The sequence below is a fragment of the Haplochromis burtoni genome, unplaced genomic scaffold (genome assembly GCF_018398535.1).
Source record: "Haplochromis burtoni strain Fernald_Lab_line unplaced genomic scaffold, NCSU_Asbu1 Contig_131, whole genome shotgun sequence".
Classification (NCBI taxonomy): Eukaryota; Metazoa; Chordata; class Actinopteri; order Cichliformes; family Cichlidae; genus Haplochromis; species Haplochromis burtoni.
Window position 1 is genome coordinate 1253069 of NW_024582492.1, and position 16053 is coordinate 1269121.

At 40.5% G+C, this 16053-nt stretch overlaps 1 protein-coding gene across 1 annotated transcript in view; it reads left to right on the top strand.

Annotated features, from left to right (window-relative positions):
• prrt4b (proline rich transmembrane protein 4b) overlaps positions 1-16053 on the top strand; it is a 22484-nt gene continuing 6431 nt past the window's right edge. Inside the window, exons 1-3 of the mRNA XM_005930244.2 lie at positions 1-100; positions 6063-7203; positions 12765-12887. Coding sequence (XP_005930306.1) covers positions 6156-7203; positions 12765-12887 — 1171 coding nt within the window. The 5' untranslated portion in view covers positions 1-100; positions 6063-6155. The remainder of the gene's footprint in view (positions 101-6062; positions 7204-12764; positions 12888-16053) is intronic.

Consider the following 16053-nt stretch of genomic DNA (forward strand, 5'->3'; position numbering starts at 1 on the left):
TCCACACAGGCAAACCTACATAGGCTCAGAAACACGATCTCGCCTGCAGCACTCACACTCGAACACCGCTGGCTGTGGATCTTATTTCATACATCTGCGGGTAAGCACCTGACATGTTTTCACCGTCCTTTTCCTCCCTCTGTCTCTCTCTGTATGTGTATTTTAATCAGGTGGTCTTGACCAATAATAAGGTGTGTGTGGATATGACTCCTATAATGCAGGCAGTTGCATGCTGGTATACACACTCTAGCTGCAGTTTTACACACTGATACACACAAACATACTGGATTTCATCAAACATATATAAGAGGAAGGGTTGTGGTTGATGCTGGTGTGCAGATTCTTACTAACATCTGGATTTCAAAGCTGAGTAAGGGCTAAATATATGTGTATGTGTGTTCCTGTCAGTGAGGCGTCTGGATAAATCTGACATATAAAGATGTTGGCATCTGCAATTTTCACTCTTGTGATTTCGTTTAGCAGTTGTATCTATTTTCACTCACTTTGTTTTAGAAGGGTGTGCAAATGTATGTATGTGCGCTATGGAGTTAGCAAACCAGCAAATGCTCTTGCAAGAATCGATTGTTTTTTTTGGTTTTTTTTGAGTGTGTGTGTTTGTGTGTCAGACTGCCCATTTACATGTGAGAGCAACACGCTCCAAGAAGCCAAACAGCGTAATCCAGAAGGTGTTCAAATTCCTGGGATTAACAAGACGTCTTTGGCTTCAGCTGTCACCATGGCAAAGGCAGCCTGTGGAAAGCCTGTGTTTGAAAGCGTCCTCTATAATAAGCGGGTTCACTGCATTCATCAGCTCTAGAGCTAACACAAGCATTAACCCACTACAATGTCATTCTCAATCAAGAGATTGATGAGATCTATCTCAGGGCTGGTCAAACTGGGATTTTTTTTTAAAGAGGTGGTATTTAGAATACATTAGAAAAATACATTAGAAAAATACGTTAGAAAAATACATTAGAAAAAGAATGCCAGAACCAAAAGATAATGCCCTGGAGTGGAAGCCCTGCAGGTGAAAATAGCAAGGAATTAATCTTGTTTGTAAATACAGTGACTCAGGATGTTGTTTGGTTGTCAAGCCAACGGGACTCGGTTGGGAGTCCAGCTTATGATGCTGCCTATTTGGACACATGTGGATGGGTTTAGCTATTCTTAGACATGAGAACAGCTCTCATTATGGTCAATAATGTCCAGGCACTATTGACTGGTTGCACAATGCCATTTGTGCACATGTTGCTGCGAACACATTAGTTACAGTCTAGGACAACAGATGGAGAAATTATTTTTAAAATGATGACAAATGTGCAGCACGGTGGCACGGTGGTTAGCACTGTTGCCGCACAGCAAGAAGGTCCTGAGTTCAATTCCACCATCAGGCCGGGGTCTTTCTGTGTGGAGTTTGCATGTTCTCCCCGTGTTTGCGTGGGTTCTCTCCGGGTACTCTGGTTTCCTCCCACCGTCCAAAGACATGCAGCTTGTGGGGATAGGTTAATTGGATAATCCAAATTGCCACTAGGTGTGAATGTGAGTGTGAATGGTTGTCTGTCCCTGTGTGTTAGCCCTGCGACAGACTGGCAACCTGTCCAGGGTGTACCCCGCCTTTCGCCCTATGACAGCTGGGATAGGCTCCAGCGCTCCCCGCGACCCTGAAAAGGATAAGCGGAAGCGAATGGAAATGGATGATGACAAATGAAGAAAGATTCAAATTAAACAGGGGCAACTGTGGCTCAGGAGATTTGATGGTTTGATCCCTAACTCCTGTAGTCTGTATGTCCTTGAGGAAGATACTGAAGCTCAAATAAGCGCTTGCTTATAGATTTATCACTTCTCTCCCTGTGTTGCTGCAAATACTGAATGATTGATTATAATGTCTATATTAGGTTTATCACAAGGAAATATGTCTTACTTTCTGATCTAATAGAAATAATGCAGATTTAATGCTGCTTCCCACTGTGTCTGACTTCTTTGTCTCCTCCAACAACAGTTCCTCTGGTTGCCGGAGCCTAGAGGCAACCAGTCACAACACAGGTGTTTTGTCACTATTCTATAGGCTCTGTGCAATCAGAAAATAGCAATTTAAGGCAAAAGGGTTGTGCAGTTAACGACAGTTCTTTTAAAAATTGTCTGGGAATCTTAATAAAATTCTCGCTTGTGCTCTTTTGTAAACATGACTACAGTCAGCAAGTGGTTGACCTAGGCTACTGTGAAGACAGAAACTTTGCTTTGCCTAAAAGGTTACTATTTCCTGGCCACAGTTATTAGCCAATCACTGCTAATTTGAATAAAAACACAGTATGGCGTCATGGCGACGTAACCGAAACCAAGATGTACTATGGAAGCAGAATTGCAAGTTGAGTTAACTGAGTCATTTCCTTTTTTTTTTTTTAGTTTGCAGTATTGTTATGGCATTTAATGCCACAGAATTCTTATTACACACTATAAGCAAAGACAATATAGTAGTTGTGAAAGATAATAAAGGAGGGTAAAGTATCAGAATATTTGCATATGAGGCTCTAAAGCACAATAACACAAATTTTTGATAGTCACACATTCAAATCATCTTGGTTGTTCAGTGCCTGCTTGATATGGAAAGCCTTCTAATTCCCAAGATTTAAAAAAAAAATCCTTTCAAATTTAATACTTAAGTTTGCTCTTTAGATGGGAGATGGAGTTGCATTTGAAAAACAGAGGGCCCAAAGGCACGTGGGAGGACGCACGTGCACTTGTATGCTATTGCACCTACACATAACCATGGAAATAATACTAGAGTGAAAACTAGGGCTTGTAAATATGTACACCCACACAGCAGACTCAGAAAACAACAACGATCACACACAACAGTAGCCATTTGCAGGGAGGTAAATTACTCCATTATCCTGGACTATGTCATTGATCCTCAGACCTTCCCGCGCTCATAGAGGGTTTGTTAAATAGTAATGACGCTGGCTGCAGTCAATTCATCTCTATTCGCGACTGCCCTCGCCATTTCAATCACTCTAGAAAGACCCAAGCCTCCACTTCAGTTACAAGGTTTATATTTCTTGTTTGATTAACTTAAACAAAATTTTGAGTGCACTGATAACAGAAGGGGTTGTCCTGCGATAGTTCCAATTAATTTAGAAACAGCATATGTTTCATGGAGAAACGTGCTGCACCACATTGAAAGCTGACTGCGTGTCAGGTAGCTAATGGTCCCAGAGAAAATATGAGGTATGTGCTTTCTTGTAAACACAGACACGCTGAGACTAAAATGAAAGCCAGGAGTCTGTTGACAGAGTTAATAAAAGAGGTTCTGGGCAGCAAACTAAAATGAGCATCAAGGAGACTGCCGCAGAGTTCGCTCTCTTGGACTAACAATGTCACAATCGAATGTCAACACGGTGTTGTTCTTCTCCTCGCCTGCCCTTGTCTCTTGTTCTCGGTCCATCTTTCTCTATCTCTGCTCCGTTGAGCACACTACAGTGCCAGGCTCCCCACCATCTTTGTCAGGAGCAGCAAAATAATAGAAGGGACTTGCATATTCCCCACAGCCACTTTTTTATAGCTCCTTTCCACTTGCTCGACTGCCTGTCAAACAAGACAATGCCTACAGCAGGCGTGTATTTGATGTGGGGAAGAATGGTAACAGGAATGTTAAAGGCAGTGGCATTAAAGCTCAAGCTGAGTAGGATTTTGGAATAATTGGTGGTTTGTAGTAAGATTATAAGATTGTTTAAATTTGACTCTGACAATTTGTGGTTGAACATTACTTGTGGGCTGCTTTGTTTACATTTTAAAGCTTCAGTTTGGCTTCGGTTTTTATATGGTCATGTGAGAACATGCACATGAAATGTGTCACCCGCAAAGAAATACTACATGACTGAAGTTACCCTCACCTGTAAACTGCTTTATGCTGTTAATTATCACCGCTCTCATCTTTTTTTCTTTTCTTTTTTTGGCTCTGACAAACCTATTTTCTCACCACAAACCAAATTTCCGATGAATGGAGCAGCCCATCTGCCTCATTGGTCCTTTAAACTTTAAGGCACTTTAAAACTTTGTTGGAAAGAAAATGTTTATTTTGAAATATAGTTAAAAATGAGGAAACACAGTTGCTAGAAACACACATTCAAACGCATGCAATCTTTGCCGTGTATCTCCTGGACATCCTCTGATATTATGACTTGAAAGGTAATTTTAAAATTTTTCGTATGTTAGATGCAAGAATAATCCTGATGTTGACGAATATGCATGAAAAATGTCTTAGTTGTTTAATTCAAGATCTAGCAAAGTATGCTTTGAATTGCTCAACTGCTTCCGGTGAATGGCCTGAAAAGACAATATCATAGTAAATATCATGATTATTCGAGAACTGTGCAATCGCTACGCTAAGGAAAGCGATCATTTTACACTCGACATGAGCCTACATGAGTTTCCCATTTACCACACTGCAGGATACTAAATGAAAGTGATACTGAAGTGAAATGTGAGAATGTTAACCAAAATAAATTATATATACTAACCCGCTGTGTAAATAATTGATGATTTATACATCAAATCAACAAAAGGGCAACTAGGGATGAAAGATAATTTGCCCCATGCTTCAACTAGATGTTTTTCCCTTTCTCTAAGCCTTTAAAAACTGCTGTCAGAATGTCTTGAAGAATTCAGGAGAGTGCAAGCGTGGGTGTGTGGATCTACTACAGAACAGTACATGTAGGCGAACAAGTTGTACTAACATGCAGAGTCAGATCCATATTCATCTACAATCGTATCACTCATATCACTGCATGCATGAAATGCGACTGTCTGCAGGTTGGCTGGGGCAAGCTCGAACACACAGCCATCTAAAAACATTCTCACCTCCTTGGAATTGGATTTCCCTGCTGTTCAGTCAAAATGCTAAAAGTGGGGAGTGTGTGGGAAGCTTCATGTTTGCCCCCCCCCCCTTCCAGTTCTCAGTCTTCATATCTAAGCATCTGACTGTGTGCTCTGGCTGATTTCATTCCTTCAGGCAGGGAAGAGAAGGGTTGATGGCTGGACAAAGCCCTGCTTTCCTGATCAGTGGAAGTAATCCAGAGACATCGGGATAAGCAGTGGCTTATTGATCTAAATTGTATGCTTGCTAAAGAAAATGGCAACACTTGATAGATCAAAGTTAACAGACAGTGCTTTTTTAAAAAAAAGAGGGATTTAAATAAACTTATCATAGCGGAAAAGAAAAGCTGACAATGAAGAGGAAGTGTGACATGCCTGATAAAAACAACGAGAGCACGGTAGAGAAGCTTGACTGTGATAGCAGTTTTCTGTGAATATTGATGCTTTTTTTTTAACTCCCACACAAAAAGACCTTTCTCCACTGCTTTAAAGAACAAATAAATCTGAGATTGAAAGAGAGCAAGACCAAAGCTGGGAGTTATTGAGGAGGGAGTTAAGTAAGGCTATGCATACAGGTTGTTGTTCTCACAGGGGAAATTCCTTGGGTGCTCCAGTCTTTTCACTGAGGCAACAGGCTAGTGACTTTGAACTATTCAATGCTCCACAAAAGAATAAGTGGTCTTTCTATTCTTCTCAGAGTCTAACCTCCCCCCAACCCAACTCTTATACATTATTTCTCAACCACTCCTTATAGAGGAGGATGTATATGAAAGGAAGTTCCTTCTCGAATTCATCAGTCCATGTAACAGCCCAACTGCTGCGACACAGTGAGCATGCGAGCAACAGCATGACATAAATACTGACCACGGCATCTGACAGAATACCGCTAATTGTGGGGTGTCCATAATACTTAAGCTCTTGTTGTGATTTGTGGCGGCTGACGTATTTTTTAAGCCTGCTAACTTCAGCAGTCGTTTGTAATGAGTGGCATCGTTTCTATACTTTTTTTTTCAAAAATTTGCTTTACAGTCTGGAAAAACAGATCAAAAGCAGGTCATGCTCTAAGAAAACTCAGCCTTTCAAAAAGTGAACACATGCAAATTCTATCAAGTTTTCATCAACTCAAATTTAGCCGCCAAAGAGTGGATGAAAAGTGTGTCACTGATGTCCTCTGTGTTCTTGTCTTCTAGGCCATATTTGCTGGCAAGCCAGCCGGACCCATCTCAGGGAGCAGGAGAATGGAGAACAACATGTGACGGATCTGCACACCACTTGTCGAAAGCATGCTTCGCCTCCACTGGACCTTGGCATTCTTCTTTTGGTATTTTTTGCTACTTCACAGAGAGGCTGCGGCTGACGAAGAGGCCCCCTGGGGATCGACGGCATCAAGTGAAAAGCCACCTGAAGATAAAGTCAGCTCGTATTGGTGGGCCCCGGCTCTGTCGAAGCTCCCTTCCCTTCCCAAACTGCAGTTCGGTATTCCCTTTTATGGGAGTTCAGATAGTAAAGAAGAGGTAGCTGCAGTGACCACACCTGCCAAAGGGCTGACAGAATCAAATGATCAAGCCCAAGAAGGCTCAGGATCTGGAGACGAAAGCATTTTTGAAGCATCTCAGTCACCCACCACTTTGACTCAGGGGCTCCTAACCAGCGTGACTAAGATAAGAAGCGAATCACCTCCCACAGGAACATCAGATTCTCCACACAGCAGCATAGTTCTGAGCGACAATGATACTCTTGTTTCCGACTCCTACTCTCCCACAAGCGTCTCTATCAGAAACACTCTGTTCACCAACAGTCCCACCAGCACTAACGCTCCTGAACAGAATGCAACACATACCCACCCACCATGGGACACAACATGGGTAGCTGAGCCCAGCGCGAATGCCACCGCACAACACCTTCAAGAGAAACACAGTGTTCCTCTGGCAAATGAAGATTTTTCTCCAGAGATCCCTTCAACAATAGCACCAGAAACCACAGTTCCCACTGCCTTGACATGGGCAGTAGCTCAAACCACGACAACAAACCCAGGACTCGTGGAGACCGCACTGACCATGGGACACAATCTGGGGCCGGTTGCTCACACTGCTACCCCAGAAACAATATTTAGCAGAGAACCGCAAGATGCATCTGTTAGCATTACCCTCCAAGCTGGAGACTTCACTACATCAGAAGTCCACACAACTCAAAGCAGAACTGAGGCCTGGTCGTGGGCCATGGCAGAGGAGCCAGGGGTAATGTCTAGTGCCCCGGGGATCGATCATAAACCAGTCCTGGAATCCACAACAAGCACAACTCAGATCCAAAAGGTTAACTTACCAATTGGAGGTAAGCAAAGTTAAATCAATAGTAGCTGGATTGACTTGAAAGATGTGATCAATCATGTGTTGACAGGTCTTTAGTGTTCAATAAATGGCTGTCAAAAAGGCTGCAGACAGATTGGCTTGATCGATGACATGTTTGACATGGCAAGAAGTCAAAGGTCAGAAATTTGCATAAAACCCAGATCCTGATGAATCCTTGTAAACAGTCACTGAATACGAGATGGGAATCAGCATTAAAATTATTACACGATATTCAGCATTTGATAAATGGATTGCATCTAACTGCCAGCGTGATGATGGTTTTGAGACGTGAGAGTTGCTTAATAAGTAAAGCAATCAAAAACACGTTGAAGCCATTGACAAAATGACACGTCTTCATTATATTTCCAAAGCATCAAGGGAGAAGAAATGATCAGAATGTGTTGAGTAAAGTGTTGTGGGTGGTTAAAATGAGATTTCAAGTGTTGTGTTGTTGTTTACTGGTTAAATCTATACCCCAAGTTAATTTCGCATTGCACAATTGCTTCCAGTGAGTAATTTGGGCCACCCTACTAAAAGAAACTATCTCTTTAACCACCTATAATGTGTTTTCATCAGCAGATCAACTCCAGCATTGCCTATGCTAAAACCAGAAAAGGGAGGTTATTTTGTCTAAATGTTGTGGGGGTTGCTGGGTGAGGAAGGGGGAAGAGGAGTTGCTCTCCTCGTGCGTATAAAGCGAAAGAGGTTAATCTGAAATAGCTTCTGGTAGCCTTTATGTCGCAGGAGACCCTGACACGACACCGAGGCAATACTTTCTTATCCCTGGCCCATCCCCCAACCACTGGTGGCAGTCTGGGGTGTGAATACTTAACGAGCCCTCAGAGGGAGATCCTCCTCCAAGTACAGACACATTCATCATGTGGGGTCAAAGGTCGGCCCTGAAAATGATGAGTCGATTATTCTCAGCAGTTGTTTGGTGGATGGGTACACACAGCAGTGTCCTAGCTTGTGTAGGACACAACTATTTTCTGTTTCTGCAAATAGACCAGATATATGTTAATGTTGGAATTTACTTCAAATATAATTTTTAAGTTGTTTATAAAGTACAATTCGGCAAAAAACTTAATCGGGATGAAATTGTGTTACTTGATGTTCTTATAGATTCACTGTCCTAATGTCATTTTTTTGGATTTAGTTAATTTAAATCACTAACTGAATACATTTTAAACTTAACTTTAGATACTCACCAATTACAAATATATTTAAATGCTGCGGTGTTTATACTTACCTATTGAAAAAACATCAGACTTGCCATTTGAGTAGTTTTCCTCCAGTTTTTGTATTTTGTGTGTTTATCACAAAATTGTAAATGTCTTCATTTGTAATTTTCTGCGCACTTTAGTTCTTCAAGCTCAAAAGCTCAAGATCAGCCTTCGACCTTGAAATGCATTTGTTTTGCCTTGTGCTGTTTACAGATTTGAGAATAGATTTTTGAGCTTCATCAAGATGCTTGCAGTTTATAGTGTTGTTATGTTGAAATCTTGAGATTACAGTTCTTCCATGAATGTTTTTTTCCACAACAGCAGTGTTGGAATGCAACCATTCCCAATCCCATATCACCCAGTCTGCTTTGGCTGACAGTTATTATGTTTTGTCTGCTGTGATCAGTATTGTCTGCACTTGTTTTTCAGCTGTGCGTGGTGTGGTGGGATACAGCACAGAAGGTGGGTGGGGAGGGCTGCTGTGTTCATGTATCAGTATTCTAAGCGCACGCTCAGCGAAACCACCGCCTCTCCTGTGGGACCATCCGCTCACCGTCGCTGTTCATGGATGCTGAACATGCTCCTTGCCATTTAGTCTCCTCCCTCCTCTCTTGTGGCCATGTATATTCTCTCTGTACAGACGCAAACCCCTGTCACCTCGTTTCATGGATAAAAATGTCGGCTGTTGCTTTAAAGGTTGAAAATGCCCTGACGAGAAGCTGAGAAGCTTCTGATCATTCACAAAGAAACGTAAACCAGTAACATAAGACTAACTGATGTGCTAGTGGACTGGAGTCATGCAGTGTTTAAATTATTACACGTTACCAAAGGACACAAGTGGAGATTAATAGGAAAGTAACAGCATAGCAGCTCTGTGTTATCATACTTTATCCTGATGTGAGCATGATATCTGTGTACTGTCATTTATTTGAAAGCTGCATGGGGTGAATTGTTTCAGGTGTTGGACACCTTCGCCACAAAAGGAAAAAAAACAGGGGGGGAGTTACATTGATCGAGGGAGCGTTGCCCTTGAGGAGGCTGTCAGGTGTAAAAATAAAACAGCAATGAAAACAGCCATAGCAAGGTCAATTATGAGAAGAGAAAGTGGGGGAAAGAGAACTGAGGGGTGAAAGTGTTGGTTTTCTCAAACCACTGCTGCTAATTTTCATCCAAAAATCTGTCTTTTACCCTGCTCTCTTTCCCTTCATCCCTGTTTCCATTACCGCACTAACAGTCATTGGTGAGTCTAGACCCTTAGCACACTCCATTAATACCTGCAAGGATATATTGTCTCTGTGATCCAAGCACTGTACCCAACTACTAAAGCGTGGCCAATGACAGAGTAATTGATTATGGAAATGGATACAGAGCATGTGACATGAATATCTGATGGCCTTTTATAGATTTTACATGGAAAATGGGCTTTAGTGCAAATAGAGAACACTGCTGGGGCTTACATATTATGCTAATCTTCTCAGGCTTTACCAGCCTGGTTTGTTTTTAGGATTTGACTCACAACTCTTAGGCTGAATAAACTCCATGAAAAGAACTGGCTGAGGAACACATATTAAGCAATGGGGGTGATTTATTACTCTAGCCCAGACTGATTTTAAAGTAAGAGATGCTCTGGGTTCCTGTGTAGCTGCCTTAAAGATGAACCAAATTAGCAACAACGTGATGCAATTTTGTGCAAGTAAGTCACATTAGAAGCAAAATTCAAGATGAGAAACTTTATTGCGCCACTGTTATGAAACTAATTATTAGTACATTTCTTACAAACCATTGCATTCATTCGTTTCATCAAGTCACACAAGGCTTTTATAGCTAAGGAGAGAGTAATGGAGTGCAACATCATCTCCTGTTTATTATTTCTGGTAGCTAAAGATAAAGGGAAGCTCCATTCTCACTATACACTGTGTTATTGTGGTACACTTAGACTCGCCACGGCCGCTAATTATGTTTATTTTTATTTTGGGTGGCCATAAATGAATTGAATTATATGAAGCTATAGCCTGTGGTGAGGAAGGCACTGAGACATTCCTTTTCTGCTGTGACTGAAAAGCAACTGAATGAGACTTTAAGGTCACGGAGACCAAAGAAAATTATGGATGTACTAATTAGGTAGAGGCATACATGATAAGTCAGCAGAGGTGTGGAAAGTTGAGCTGTTCAATAAGAAAAGTGGAGAGTTAGCATATCCATAGTTAGCTCATACATCCCTGTCAACTACTGTTTTATTTTGCAATTTCAGCAGTCGCTTTAAAAAGCTGGTCATCAGTTTGTGATGAGCTACAGATATGAGTGAACTCTCTCGTCACTCTCTCTTCCTCGTTTTTAGCAGATCTTGTTTGACATTGTTATTTACTCGCTGCCTGCACTGCAGATCTGTAGTGATTTAGATGTGGCGTACACACACATAGTATTAGCTCCCTAAAAAATCAAAATTATGAGTTGAACTTAACTGTGAATATTTTTACAACAATCAGAATAATAACAAAATTGCAGTGAGAATATATTGCTTACATTTCTGGCAACACAAAGTAATTGCCCGCTAAACCTAATAACTGGTTGCATCACCTTTGGCAGAAAAAAACTGCAATCAAGCATTTGTGACAACTGGCAATGACTCTTTCACATCGCTGTGGAGGAATTTTGGCCCACTCGTCTCTGCAGAATTGTTTTAATTCAGCCACATTGGAAGGTTGTTGAACCTCATGCCAAATCACCTCAGTCGGATATCAGCCTGGACTTTGAGTAAGCCACTCCAAAACCTTTATTTTGTTTATATGAGGCATTCAGAGGTGGACTTGTTAGTGTGTAGGAAAATGAGGAAAAGTGAGGCCTGCAGTTCTTTAGATGTTTGTGACCTCCTGGATGAGTCACTGATGCAGTCCCTGATCCTGGTTATGCCTGGTTTCTTCCTGTTAAAAGACAGTTTTTCCTTTCCACTGTCGCCAAAGTACTTGCTCATAGGGGTTCATCTAATTGATGGAGTTTTCTCTGTTTTCTCTGGATCACTGCAGTGTCTTCACCTTAAAATCTAAAGCATCTTGAGGAAACTGTTGCAATGATTTTGCACCATATAAATAAAACTTAACTGAATTGATTTGCTGTCCCTTGCCTGGCTTCCACAAACAGAGCTAGACCAGACAAAAAGCCCAGGACATACACAGAGTTTTATACTATTATTTTAAAACCTCATAATGTTAAACATTAACAAGCATAGCAAGCGTATGTAATGAAATAAAAAGGTAATGTGTAACATGTCCTCATCAAATACATTATTTTTTCCTACTAATCATTTGTTCAGATAGACCGCAATATAATAACATAATCAAAGAAGACACTTAAAACTTAAAATACAAACTTGTAGTGTGAGATACTGCTGTGTGGGGGCGTACATGAGCTATATTGTCTCTCTTTTTTTTTCTTACTCTTTTTGGCTGAACTGTAGCTCTCGCTGTGTGAAACCGATTTATTGTAGGACTTTTTAAACTAACAGATGACTCGGGTACTATCTGCTTGACCTAGATTAGTCTCTAAGATAGAAGGCATTGCCTTGTAGCTGTTCTGATTTTTTTCACAACTCATTATCTTCCACTTTATTTGGTATTTTTTCATTAATATTAATTCTGAACTTATAGCCTAAAACTGTACCTGGTATCCCTGGCTTCATTACATAGTCAGCTCATCCGGTTTTCCCAACAGGTTTATTCAGCGCTCTAAATCTTTTCTTCTGTCTTTGTGACTGTTGTAACACACAATTCCTGCGTGGGTGGCTAACTATGAAAATATTTTGTGATTCAACCATACTGAGCTAAAGGGTTGAATAATGCCATGTGTAGTAATAACTACACATGGCATTTTGTGTAGTTATTAACATTAGCACTCTCTCGCCGTCTTTCTTGCATCATTTTTCCTCTTTGTCTCCTTTATGGAACGCAGCAGCTCTAGACACAGTCTGGATTTTCAGTGGCCCAGGATGTACACACCCATGCACATACACATAAGGATGTCAATGTAATTAGACCACACAGGCCTATTCCACTGTGCTATGCTATGGATGACTGAATACAACTAAGTGGGTGATAGGCCGATCCCTGACAGAACTGGGTTAAGAAATATAGTTCTTCCATTTGCTACAGTGTTAAACCTCAGATGTGCTTTGAGCAGAGAACAGAGAGGGTTAAGTTTTCTTTTGGGTATGCTAATCTCTTTAACTCAGACTACTTTAAAGATGCCAGTGCTATTTAAAATGCTATTTTAATTAAATTGATCACTTTGAGATCTCGCCTAGGTTAAACTGCATGTGTCTCCCCAGATCTGCCAGGCAAAGAGGATAAGGAGGATGAGAAAGGTGTGGTTCAGTCGACTGCAGACAATGATGGTGACATAAGTTTGGCAGGCATTTCCACGCCGTCCAATGAGCTGCAACAACAGACAGGTGAGCAAACACATCCCTCGAGATGTAAACAAACACTGTCTTCCTTCAAAAATCGAATCCATTTTAGAAGCATGTGTTTGCACTGTCATACTGTTAGGAGGACAAGCAAAAGTCTGCATGCTGTTACTTTCAGAAGCCATCCTTTAAATGTTTGCGTATGTGTAAATCTGTCAGAAGACTGGGAGAAACAATTACCTGCATCCATTGCCTGAGGCTACTAATTGCTTCCAATGGGAGGGGGGGAAAGTGCTCATCCAACAGATAGGGAGCAATGCCCAACCACTGAACAGACTTCTAGGTACTGCTTCTAAAATACACAATTATTGATCCAATGATAACAGTTTCTATTACAAAAATAAAACACACAGTAGTGCAAATCTTGCTGGCCAATGATTATCATCATTAGTCATCTTTTTGCATTATAACAAAGCAATATCCACTTTTGAATTAAATAAAGAGAATGAAAAAAATAGAAATAAATGCATTGGTCGATGTGGATTTTTTTTTATGCTACAGTTGTCTGGAACCATGCTGTCAACAGTTTTTTAAAAAAGTAATTTAGAAGCATTTGCATCTACTTCAAACATTTCCACATGTCACTGGTTTTTATTAATAGCACGAATCTTTACAGCTCAAACAGGCAAAGTCTGATGGAAGCATTTTGGCAAGGGAGTACACATAGAATAGTACTCACTAAGAAATCCAACACTGTAGGTCACTGTGGTGCTAATAAATAATAATAATAGCAGCAATAACAATAAGAATGCCTAGGCTATACAAAGAACACGCTACAACTGGATCAAACCTCTTTTCATCGCCTCACTTCACATTAAAAAGAAAAAAATCAGATCAATTGTAAGAATGTGTTACAGTATAAATGTGAAATTCACATATTAGTCTAATTATTTGTGAATCATATACAGCTGATTTCTGATCAGATATCTGTTGAAGAGATTCACTTTCAGCCCACTTCACAGAAGCAGCTGTAACCCACATTACCTCACCCAGAATAGCCAATACTGTCAAGTGGTTTTCAAAAATAGACTTCAAATGTGCCACCTGCTGAATATGGCTCGCAAGTAAGTAAATGAAACAATAATATTACTAGTGTGCGTATCTGTTATTTAATAGTGTTCTCCCTAAAGCAAAACAAAAAAAAACAAGGAAGAAAAATAAAATAAAATAAATGTGCTGATGAGAATGTCTGCTCCGCATAAAGTTATCGTTAAATCAGGCCCGCTGCATTGTGTAGAACTGTTTAAGTGAGAGATAAAACCTCAGTCGTACAAGTCCCAGCACAACTGGCCCCTCCTTAGTATGCATCGGATTTCTCCATGAGCTCCCACGAAATTACTTTTTCTGAAGTGAGCCAAATTGAAGATGAAGGCGATCAGAAGAACACTACATGGTTCCCTTAGTTTAGTGATACAGAATCAACATGCTGTGAGTTAAAGATGGGCGTGGGGTAGCTGGAGTCCACGTATCATCAGAAGAACCCTTCTACTTCATTATCTTAGCTGGTAGACATGTGAGGCACCTCAGGTGAGACCTTTGAGGGTTTATTAGTAAGGCTGAAAGCAATAAAAACATAAATACAGCCCTGTGTACCAATATTGTTCCCACTGTGGGTTTGCTGGCTAATTTGTTTTGTGGCTGAACTGTCTTAAGAAAGCTCTAGGACCTTTTTTTTTTATCTACCTTGAAGTGCTGGTAGTAAATAAATATTAGCTGTACAAAACAAGATTTTTTATGTTTTGTTTTTGTTTTTTCAATTTTGTGTGGCTACGGGTAGGGCTGTGCGATATAACCAAAATCTCATATCCCGATATAAGAATTCTATCGTCCGATAACGATATAAATCACAAAATTTTAACATTTTCTGTAAATTCTGTGAATCCCGGGCAGCTTGACTTGCTTGAAGTGTTTCCAGCTGCGTGTCCTTTAATGGAGTTGAGTGTTTTAACCGATGCATGAAACTATACCTTTTTAGACATAAGTTGTAAGTTTGTATTTATTACACGGCGTGCTGCGGGTTGCCTGTTCTTTGAGTCTGCTTTATTTTTTAGCACCTGGCGGCTCTTTTTTACTTCTCATCCATAAATAATCTGCTCTTTCACGTCATTCAGTTTATTTTGAAAAGTCTCAACAGGATCTTGAGCTTTATTGTGAAAGTTTATGTGGAACATCAACAAGCGGACACGCGAATGTGTTACCAACAACGACGCATAAAAACAGACGCTGGTCCGTCAGTAGTGTGGTTATATTACATATAAGAAAAAGAGAGAACTTTAAGAAATTAATATAGCCACTACAGTCATCAGAACGATGAAAAAATATTGCCGTAAGTTTATTTTGGGACACCACGAAACAAACGAAAGCATAAAATGAAACAATAGACGTTTTTATATCGTCATCCGATATATATCGTTATATCGAACAGCCCTAGCTACGGGAATGCCAGTTGGTGGATTGGTCGACTCCTGAATGAAATGCTACTAGTCTAAAAAGTAGAAATCTTCTAAACATTTGTGACTTTCCCCTACTTTTTTCCCAAGCCCCACCTAGAAGTTCACATCTGTGGATTTGGAACTCGACTGGATGATTTAAATACTTATGTTGCATAAAATCCTGAGTGTAAACCTCCCTCACTAGAGTTCTGGTTAGAGAATGGCAAATAAATCGGAAATCTCTTCTCCCTTGCGGCACTGTCTTGTGACAACCATAAGTAACCTGCACTGTTGCCAATTAACTATAACGACAAGCAGCTTGCTGCTGTCACATTTTCGAAATCTGTTGTTGCTACTGCAATGAAGGCAAATAATTATTGTTACATAAGCTGTCACATAAACGGGAGAAGATGCGAAAATTATCCATTCATTCAGATTCGATGCCTTGTCTTTGTGCGGAGGTTTTGTCTGAGCTCCAGAGGTGACACAGCTTTATTACTGAACGTTGCCATGCTAACACAAAAATGCTGAACATTGTGAAGTATGGGAGCACTGCCACTGTAAGCATTTTACAGTAGTGTGCTACCATTAACGGCGAGCTCAAAGCACCATCGTATGTCTTACAGAGCTGCTCATTTTACATCTGTGATCCCAACAAGCAGAACAATTCTCAAGTAATTAAAAGATTATACTTTGTTTGTTAATAGTTCTAACCCCTC